The sequence below is a fragment of the Octopus bimaculoides genome, chromosome 4 (genome assembly GCF_046866305.1).
Source record: "Octopus bimaculoides isolate indiv1 chromosome 4, ASM4686630v1, whole genome shotgun sequence".
In the NCBI taxonomy this organism is placed as follows: Eukaryota; Metazoa; Mollusca; class Cephalopoda; order Octopoda; family Octopodidae; genus Octopus; species Octopus bimaculoides.
Genome location: NC_142931.1, coordinates 133,783,154 through 133,794,364, shown reverse-complemented (window position 1 = coordinate 133,794,364; position 11,211 = coordinate 133,783,154). Strand labels below are relative to the sequence as shown.

Here is an 11,211-nt window from a genome sequence, read left to right as displayed (position 1 = left end):
TTTCCTTGTTTCTTTCTGTGTTCCTTTCTGTGGAAGAGCGTAGGCTCGAAACGTTAAAGACTTTCTCAATTTCCGAGCGTTATACTAGTACATCTGTTTGTTTTCTACACCACCTCTCTTCGTCTTTTTTTTTTTGTGAATTCTCCCCATATATATATATATATATATATATATATATATATATATATATATATACAGGGTGTCCACAAAGTCTGAGTACATGGGGATTAACACATACTTTAAGAAATTATTATTTCTTATATTTAATTGTTTATGTTAGGATTTTATTTACTCCATGTACCCAGACCTTGTGGACACCCAGTATATATATATATATATATATATATATATATATATATATATATATATATATATATATATATATATATATATATATATATATATATATATATATATATATATATATATATATATACATACATATATATATATATATATATATATATATATATATATATATATATATATATATATATATATATATATATATATATATATATATACAGACAGGCAGACAGACAGAAGGGGGAGAGGTACAGATAAACACAATTGAACTTGATATATAAAATAGACATACATATACACATGTAGATATATGTATATAGTGATATATAATAGAGAAAAACAAAACAACTGAAAGTATTTAAAAGATAAGCATTCATGCATGTGTGTGTGTAAAACACGGAAAATTCTCCGTTTATTATGTTTTTATAAAAATCCTTGAAGTATACATGTGTGTGCGTGTGTGTGTGTGTGTGTGTGTGTGTGTGTGTGTGTGTGTGTGTGTGTGTGTGTGTGTGTGTGTGTGTGTATCTTTCTGGCTGTCTACGTTTCTGTTTATACCTATCTAAAACTCAATGCTGAATCTGCCTCCAGCTAAATATTTCTGGCCTTGTGCCTAAATAAGAAACAGGAGTGGCTGTGTGATAAGTAGCTTGCTTACCAACCAAACGGTTCCGGGTTCAATCCCACGGCGTGGCACCTTGGGCAAGTGTCTTCTACTATAGCCTTGGGTCGACCAAAGCCTTGTGAGTGGATTTGGTAGACGGAAACTGAAAGAAACCCGTCATATATACGTATATGTATATATATATGTGTGTGTGTGTTTGTGCGTCTATGTTTGTCCCCCTAACATCGCTTGACAACCGATGCTGGTGTGTTTACGTCCCCGTAACTTAACGGTTCGGTGCAAGAGACCGATAGAATAAGTACTAGGCTTACAAAGAATAAGTCCTGGGGTCGATTTGCTCGACTAAAGGCGGTGCTCCAGCATGGCCGCAGTCAAATGACTGAAACAAGTAAAAGAGTAAAAGAGTAAATCTCGTTGAGAGCAGTGGATTGGCAAAATCGTTAGAGCCACAAAATGTGGCTTTTGTCCTGGCTTCTTAAGTACTGAATAAACTTCGCGTTTCCTCCTCCTGGAGTCGACCAAATAAGTACCGGTCAAGTTCTGTGACCGACTTAGATGATTAGACGAAATTCAAGAACCCATACCTTTGCTTGGAATTATTTTTCGAAATAACAGATAAGAACAGAATCGGTAGAGTGCCAGAAAGAAATGTTTTGCATAATTACCTTATTTACCGGCGTATATGACGCGCTTGTTTTTTTTTTTACTTTTAATTGCATCAATCAATAGCCCTGCGTCTTATGTATTACAGATGGGAGACTGAGCGTTGTTAGGCCAGGTACGATAATTGGCACTAAAGATGAAAAAATTGAAAACAGGCCAGGTCGATTTGTTTGACTAAAGGCGGTACTCCAGCATGGCCGCCGTCAAAATGACTGAAACAAGTAAAAGAATAAAAGAGAGAATAATTCTTACACACTGTTTGCACAAACAAAGGAACAATTGCTTGCGTTACGTCCACTAGCGTAACAGGGTGGGGAGGATGGTGGTAGGGGCTATTGCTGTAGGCAATATGTGATTTTTGTGGTTTCCGAGTGTGGCACACACTCTAGCTACGCTAGTGGTTACGACAGCAATTATGTGGGAAGGCTACATCATCTCATTACACCTCCTCCCCAGCATACATAACCTTATACATTATACATTCCTTATACATTACTTCATGACTATAAGGTGGCGAGCTGGCAGAATCGTTAGCACGCCGGGCAAAACGCTTAGAGGTATTTCATCTGTCTTTGTGTTCTGAGTTCAAATTCCGCCGAGGTCGACTTTGCCTTTCATCCTGTCGGTGTCGATAAATTAAGTACCAGTTGCGTACTGGAGTCGATCTAATCGACTGGCCCCGCCTCTCCCAAAATTTTGGGCCTTGTGCCTAGAATAGAAAAGAATATTTGTTCTGGATAAGGTGGCGAGCTGGCAGAATCGTTAGCACGCCGGGCAAAACGCTTAGTTGCATTTCGTCCGTATTTACGCTCTGAGTTCAAATTCCGCCGAAGTCGACTTTGCCTTTCATCCTTTCAGGGTCGATAAAATAAGTACGAGTTGAGCAATAGGGTTGATGTAATCGACTTAACCTTTCCTCCAAAACTGCTGACCTGTGCTAAAAATTTTGAAGCCAATATTTGTTCTGCTTCTTTACGATCTGAGTTCAAATCTCGTCGAGGTCAACTTTGCTTGTTCACCCTCCCGGATTCAATAAAGTAAAGTACCAGACAAATAGCTGGGGAAAAGTAGGGAGAGATAATCAACTGTACTAATGCCTCTGGATTTCTGGCCATATGTTTCATTTAGAAACAATAAGCTATAATAGTATTGGTTTTAAATTTTGGCATAAGGCCAGCAAGTAATCATTTAAACGTTTCAATTTCAGTGCAAATCCTGCAATTCGGCGCAAGAGATTACATCGACCCCAGTGTTCAACTGGTACTTATTTTATCGACCTCGAAAGAATGAAAGGCAAAATCGACATCGACAGAATTTGAACTCAGAACGTGGCGACGGGCGAAATGTCGCTAAGCATTTTTCTCGGCGTGTTAACAATTCTGCCTGCTCACCGCCTAAAATCCTTAAATAATCCTTTCTACTATAAGCACAAGGCCTGAAATTTTGAGGGAGGGAACTAGTCGATTACATCGACCCCCAATGTTTCACTGATACTTATTTTATCGACCTCGAAAGGATGAAAGGCAAAGTCGACCTCGAATTCATAAGGCGGCGAGCTGGCAGAATCGTTAGCACGCCGGGTGAAATGCTTAGCGGTATTTCGTCTGCCGTTACGTTCTGAGTTCAAATTCCGCCGCGGCCCACTTTGCCTTTCATCCTCTCGGGGTCGATAAATTAAGTACCAGTGAAACACTGGGGTCGATGTAATCGACTTAATCCCTTTGTCTGTCCTTGTTTGTCCACTCTATGGTTAGTCCCTTGTGGGCAATAAAGAAATAAGAATTTGAATTCAGAACGTAAAGACGGGCGAAATGCTTAGCGGCATTTCGTCCGGCCTATTAATGACTCTGCCAGCCCACCGCCTAAAATCCTTAAATAATATTGATTAATTACCCTCCAAGTCTTCTTTTAATTCAACCGAATTCCTTCTTTAGTAAGAACACGATTTTCCTAGAAGATGCTGTTGACTTATGATGACTAATGCAAAGTTATACCGCCTCATACAATAATATATGATTTAATTGTATATATCTTGCTAATGCTACTAATCCGCGAGTAGTATTAATACACCCATGCGGAAGGTATTGACTCAGCTCAAACGATGCAGTCTGTTTCTTAAGCCTATTTATCCAAGTAGAGTTATGCTACTTATTCAGCATAGCTATACTAGTTATTTTGTCGAGCTGTTACTTGTTTCAGTCATTGGACTGTAGCCATGCTGGGGCACCGCCCTAAAGAGTTTAGTCGAACAAATCGACCTTAGCGCTTATCATTGTTGAGTCAAGTATTTATTCGATTGGTCTCTGTTATGCCGAACTGCTAAGTTACGGAGACGTAAACAAAGCAACACTGGTCGTTAAAAGATGAGTGGTGGGGCATAGAAAGCGCAAAGTCACACACATACACACACGCACACGTACACACACACATATATAGATATGCATATACATATGTATGTATATGCATTTGGTTGTAATGGATATATTTAATCAAGATAATAATTTCACTTATTTTGAATAATGTAATACCATCTGGCTGATAAGTTGTTGATCCCTCTAGCATAAAAAAATCTTCGGGTTTCGGTGCAAAGAAAAATTCAATTTCTGTTTTTACCTCTTCTCGATTTGTGAACTGTTTTCCATTTCCAATAATGTTGCAATGATAAGAAAAGATGATAATCCGATGAGTTAAGGTCTTGTGAATAAGGAGAATGTGGCAAAACTTCCATATTAAGCGTGTGGATTTTGTTCTGCATAATTCGAGCAATATGCGGTCTTGCATTGTCGTGTAGGAGCAACAAACCTTCACGATTAATCAATGTTGGTCGGTTCGTCTGCAACTTTTGATACAATGATTCCAGTTGGTGACAGTAACTTATCAGCATTAATTGTCTCGCAGGAGTTCAGCACTTCATGATAGACTACGCCACTCATGTCTCACCAAAGAAAAAGCGTAACATTTTTGTGGTTTGGTTTTCCCCTTTTGATTGGGTGATAACCATTGTCGTTTCCTTTGGATATTATTGTAAAGCACCTATTTTTCACCACTGGTTATTATTCTATCCCTAAAAAGGGTCACTAGCAAGTCTACTCTTTAATGAAGCGTAAATGGCAGTCAGATTATGTGGCATCCACTAGCCAAGTTTAGACACCTTTTTCAGTTTGTGCAGTTGCTTTACAAGAGTTCTGTGACGTGTATTGAATACTTCTGCCAACTCTAGTGCAGTCTGCTTAGCAGTTTCTTCCACCACATTCCGTAAAACCTCGAGATCGAAGGAACTTGATCGACCTGATCGAGAGGAATCACTGAGGGAAAAGTTTCCTGATCGAAATTGTTTAAATAATCGATGGCATGTTCGGACAGTTGGCGCTTCATTTTTATAGGCAGAACCAATATCTCTTGCAGCGTCTTTTGCTGAGGAACCCTTTTCGTATTTATACAGCATACAATGTCTTACATGTGTTTGGTCAGCACTCATTCTAGAGGGCTCAGATTGCAGAAATATTAAACACTTTAGTATTAAATTAATCTGAAAGAAACAAGAAAAGCATTAGGACAAAAAAGGAAAAGTTTATATTGCATTCAGCATTGACAAAGTGTATTCAAAATTAATATGTCTAAAATGCGACAGAATTTTGTATCCAAGCTAATACTTGATGGTGGTAGAGCTTGGTGTGTTCTGTCCAACATTTGCTTCTACAGTATATTGTTGATTCCATGGACAACAAGAGAAGATTTCTGTGGTCGGTCAAACTATCAAAAATATTAACCAAGTCACCCTCAAATTATACTTCACCATCTTAAAAATTCTAGTGGGGCTGTTGGGGGAATAATTTTACTTGGATTAACGATTAAGTACTAGCGTTGTTGTGTAGTGGTGATTCGTTTAACACGGATTGCTAAAGTTATGGGTGATATTTAACAACCAAAAGAGACTTATGTATGGCTACAATCAATGAAAATCAAAACAGCAACCATGAAAAACTTAAAGTCATACAGTTAAAAGGCTAAACGCTTTGCCATCCCATCACAAAGTCTTTATCTCCCTTCTGTCTACTCTCACCGACCCTCACATAGTGCAGAATAGCCATGTAGTTCCTCTGTAGCAAAACAACTGTACTTGTGTCTCATTGATATTTTAGCCTCCAGTATCTGGCATAAGGCCACCGCCCTTTTTTCCAAATACAATCTCTGTCGAGAGAGATTTCCTTTTCCTTTTCTTTATTTTGTCATATCTTGCGACCTCACTAGTGCTAGTGTCATGAAAAAAAAAGCATCCTGTATAAACTGTAAAGTGGTTGGTTTTAAGTAGGGCATCCAGGTGTAGAAACCATGCCAAAGCTGACTTTGGGGCCTGACGTTTGTGGCACGTTGGATCCTGTCGAACCGTCCAACCCATGCAGCATGGAAAACAGACGTTAAATGGTGACGACGACGATGACGATGATGATGGTGATAATGATTCATGCTCAAGTAAATCAAAACTAAAACTACACCTCAAAGACTGACCTTTTCCACTGAAAGTTTCCTTAAATGTTTCGTTATAAGAAACGGAGGGAAATTTCAGTTGATCAATTATTCAAATAAGAAGAAAGGAAAGCGAGAAGGAGAGAGAGATGGAGGGAGAGAAAGAGAGAGAAAGAAAGAGAGAGAGAGAGAGATGTAGGAAAAGAGGCAGAGAGAGGAGTCAAAAAGAGAGAAGAAAAAGACGAAGAGGTAAAACAAAGGATGATGAAAGAGATAGAAAGAGAAAAGCAAAAAAAATATGTGTGTAAAGGTTTTATATTACTCAGAACGTACGAAGCAAGGACCAACAAAAAGTCTGAAAACAAGCGCAGATATTTAGGACAAGCTTTAAAAATGTTTCGGACAGGCAAAGGGTTAAAAATTAACTGAATAATTTCATCATTTCTGTAATATATTAAAGCGGTCACATTATCTAATTTCCTTAATTAAAGAATTTAATTTTCGTTAATGAAAACTAAGCTCTAAACAACACTGAACTGCTATGTATCTTTATGTGCAGATATGTATGCGAAACTAGATAATTGGTGTCTCGTGTTTGTCTCATTTAGGGTGGACCAGTTCACTGCACATTTGACCGTAGTTTTGTTCATAACCTTCATCGATACTGCACGTGGTGGTCAGATACACGATAGCTGCTTTGGCCGAAAAAAAAGTCTGTAACAACAAAAGCCGACGCAGAAGATTACATAAGCTCAAAGTTATTAGATCTAATCCTATTCGACTATAATCGTGACGATCACACACACACGCACGCGCACGCGCGCATGCACACACACACACACACACACACACACAAACACACACACACACACACACACACACACACACACACACACACACACACACACACAGCTTAATCTTCAGGTGTGATGTTTAAGTAAGACAGAAACGAGTAAATCAGGTTATTAATTAGACTTTATGTAAAGGTTTTTTTTTTTCCTACTGACTGGCTTTACAATTTGGTGGAGTTCAAGTTTGGTATCGAAATGTGTTTAATTTGTGTGAAGCATAATGTCATAGCAATGTTAAGTGTTAACGTATAGCTGCACTGTCTTCCATTTATGCTACCTCCCTGTTCAACGTTCAATATTTTCCCATCGATTTCATGTCGGTCACCACCTCATATAAATGCACGAGTCTTACATTTGTGTGTGTGTGTGTGTGTGTGTGTGTGTGTGTGTCTTACATCTCTGCAGTTATACAACCTTGGCTTATCTTCCAACCTCATCTCTTTCGGATATGCTTTCCACATACGAGAATTCATTTATTTGATCTTATACTTGAAAATAATGATCTCCAACTATCCCTCTCTCTTTCCATACGCCTCCCACTCCCACCCCCACAATCTTCCTCACTCCTTTCTCTCTTCCTTATCTCTCCCTTGTCTCCCTCTCTATCTCTTTTATCGCCTCACTCTCTCTCTCAGCCTCCCTACCTCTTTCTCAGCCTCCTCTACCTCTTCCTCTCAACATCCCCTAACTCCTCCTCTCTCCCATGTCCTTTTTTACCTTATTCCCATTTTCTCTTGCATCCCAAACTTCAACAGTCACCCCATTACCTCATTCGTTGATGCAATCCCTTTAAAACAAACCGTTACAATAATTAAATGGTGAAAATAAAGTGTTCAATAAATACATCGATATACACCGTAACACGACGAGAAACCCTAGTGAGTTATCGCAAGTCGCAGAATTATCAAAAGAATTATCGCCTAAGGCGGCGAGCTGGTAGAAACGTTAGCACGCCGGGCGAAATGCTTAGCAGTATTTCGTCTGCCGTTACGTTCTGAGTTCAAATTTCGCCGAGATCCACTTTGCCTTTCATCATTTCAGGGTCGATAAATTAAGTACCAGTTACGCACTGGGGTCGATGTAATCGACTTAATCCCTTTGTCTGTCCTTGTTTGTCCCCTTTATGTTTAGCTCCTTGTGGGCAATAAAGAAATAAGAATTATCAAAAGAAATTTAGTGGGCTTTTGAGTTGAATCAGAACAGCTACCAATCCTACAAAAAGGAAAGATCCATTTGATTTATTACATGAAAGGGATGAAGAGCTGTTGCAACGGAAAATATTCCAACTACTCACGTTTCAGGACAAAGCACTTACACTAGAAAGCTAGTTACGTTGAGAAGAAATATACTATTCAACCTATGTATATTGATTACTGATAGTGATTAATATTTTCCTCGTCTGTTCTTCTGGTTTCGAATTTCTTGAAATGTTTGGTAATCCAAATGTCGGTACTGGTATTAGTACTGCCAATGTGTTACAGGTTATAGTCTTATTGGACGTAGACAGCTTTGATTTCCATACTTCTAAAGTTAACTGTCGTTACTATTTCTAGTAAAACAGCCATAAAAAATGCACAATAAATGAGTGTCAACAGACCAGTAGATATTGCGTTCCACAAAATTGATAACATAATGAGTTGCCATCAAAATAAACACAAAAGCAATGTCACAGAAATAGAACTGCCACCATTGCAAAGACATGCGGTGGCTGTTTGCAAACAAATAGAGTGAAGAATAGCACAAAATAAAGCTTACAGCAAGATTTGAAGAAACCTCATTAAATTAACAAGCCACAAAATGAACAAACCATTGTAAATGTTTGTGGCGTTAAAAACAGAAGCCCTACTGATTTGATGTTATCTGTGATTGCCCAAGTTGCTTAGATATATAGCATAAATTGAAACCCTCAGTTTTTTTAATATCCTATTGTAGTATGCTGTATTTGGCATTGCCAACAGATAGGAATAGCAGAAATTGGTTGAAGTGATAGCACACAACCAAAATAAGTTGCTTCTTTCCAAAAAACATCGACAGATGAGAGTAAACAACGGATAATCAGATAGTATCATTAGATGCAATAGGAACATTGAAATCATTAATCACCAGCTGCAATTCTATGACAGACTATTCAAAATCTATAGGACCTAATAACAGAATTGCGAATAAACCAGCTGCCTTTAAACACGATCTACGAAATGAAAGTCAAAGTTTTCGTTGTGGAAGGAAACTAAAAAGATTGGAGGACTATCAACTATTGGTTTCCATTAAACTCTCAAAATGTATATCGTAACATCAAAGTTGAAAATGTTCCTCCAGAGAATATTTCGTAGAAGGAGGTGATACTGATGCGGGCTGAGGACTGGAATGTAAATATGCTGCACAACCGCAATCTAATGTGGTTAAATGAGGTACGAAATGAGCATTATGTAAGCATTACCCTTAAAATATATAACGTTACCAGTGAGACTCTACTAACATTTTTTACAAAACTACCGATCGGAAAAATCGCCTGAGAGGGATCTAATAGTTGGCTAATGGCATAAGGAAGCCCAGGTTTCACAAGAAAACTTTCTATCTATTTAAAAAAAAAAAAAATAATGGATGCTGAATTCTATGTGCCTCACGGGTAGCTGCATGGACATCACTCATGTCTAAAAACTAGGAGACGCATGTAGCAAAAAGCCACAAAAAGCTATGCGGTGGTGGTGGACAAACACACACACACGATGGACTTCTTTCCGTTTTCGTCTACCATATGTGTACTCAATAGTGGAAATATTAACATCTTGGGAGGAGATGAAGGGCCCTTTATGTAGAACTGTTCTATCTGAATCAAAGTTATCTGAACTAACCTACATGGTCAGATACATTAGGAAGAAGTACACGTTGTATCAGTAGAAAGTTGTGCAGGGGTAGTTATCCAGCAACCACGAAGATACCGACAACATTGATAAGGAGAGTAAACTTTCTTAGATCTGTGATAATTACATCACATCCTGCCAACGACTTCGCTATCTAGAAACAGGAGAAATTTACTAAATACCTGATCAAAAACTAAGCCTCAAAAACTTCATATTGGGATAGATAATGCTGACCGTGCTAGGCTAGTGTAAAAGATATCACCCACACGATCCTCAGCTATCCCAAAAATGCCTGCATAAGTGTATACACGCACTGAAAACATCCAAAATTTTCCTAAATTTCAATATGTAAATCTTCATTGAGGCGGCGAGCTGGCAGAATCGTTAGCACGCTGGGAAAAATGCTTAACGGCATTTCATCCGTTTTCACGTTCTGAGTTCAAATTCCGCCGAGGTTGATTTTGTCTTTCATCCTTTCGGCGTCGATAAAATAAATACCTGTTGAGCACTGCGATTAATGTAATCAACTTACTCCCTTCCCTGAAATTGCTGGCCTTGTGCCAAAATTTGAAATCTGTATGTAATTCCTCATCGTTGTTTCTTTGTTAAAAAAAACCCCCAGCTCCTTCTTTATAGGAAGAACTAAAATAATCTAAAAGGAAAGAAACACATTCATACATAATGTACAGGCGTATATTACATACATAACGTACGTTGCATACGAGGGGGTACTGGAAAGTTCCTGGATTTGGGTAAAAGAAAACACAGGAGGATCAGTTAATTATGATTTTATTCAACATATTCTCCTCTCAGATTCACACATTTCAGTTTTTCTAAACCCTGTAAAAAGAACTCGGAAGGTTGGGGCTCCAACCAAGCCTCTGAAGCAGCAGTCACTTCCGAATCGCATTGAAATTTCGTTCCTTTGTTTCTTCAGTTTTGGAAAGAGGTGATAGTTGGAAGGGGCCAAGTCAGGGAAGTAAGATGGGTGGTTCACGAATTAGAAGCCAAAGTCGCGTATTTTCCATGGAGTTTCATGTGCTGTGTGTGCTGGTGCATTCTCCTGCAAAAACAGGACTCCATGGTTCAGCTTTCCACGGCGTTTCTGCTTCAGAGCTTCACGCAGTTCGTCCAACAGAGACGTAGTATTCTGCGTTGATGGTGCGACCCTGTGGCAGGTATTTTATGAGGAGAACTTTTTTGTCCTAGAACCAGTATATTTCCAGCTGACTTTTGGGTTCTAAATGTCTTGGGACGCGGTGAACCGCTGTGGCGCCACTCTATTGATTGCTGCTTGGTCTGGGGATCATAATGATGAAGCCAAGTTTCAGCCATGATGACTAAACGATCCATAAAACCAGCCTCTCCCGCTGCAAACCGGTCCAAAATAGCCTTTGATGTCGTCCATCTGATGCGTTTCTGATCTGCGTTCAGGCAT

The 11,211-nt window shown here is 38.8% G+C and overlaps 1 protein-coding gene across 1 annotated transcript; it reads right to left on the bottom strand.

Moving 5' to 3' along the window:
- Positions 1–4,727: 4,727 nt before the first annotated feature.
- LOC149136259 (histone-lysine N-methyltransferase SETMAR-like) lies at positions 4,728–11,211 on the bottom strand. Its single transcript, XM_089350126.1, has 2 exons — positions 11,152–11,211; positions 4,728–5,123 (listed from the first exon to the last, which is right to left on the bottom strand). The coding sequence occupies exons 1-2, from the start codon at positions 11,209–11,211 to the stop codon at positions 4,728–4,730; spliced, it is 456 nt and encodes a 151-aa protein (XP_089206252.1).

Excerpts from the sequence above, each read along its gene's own strand:
- LOC149136259 (XM_089350126.1), bottom strand. The coding sequence starts at position 11,211 with ATGCCTGAACGCAGATCAGAAACGCATCAGATGGACGACATCAAAGGC. Across the intron at positions 5,124-11,151 it reads TCAAAGGCTATTTTGGACCG|ATTAATTTAATACTAAAGTG; the intron begins GTTTGCAGCGGG and ends TGTTTCTTTCAG.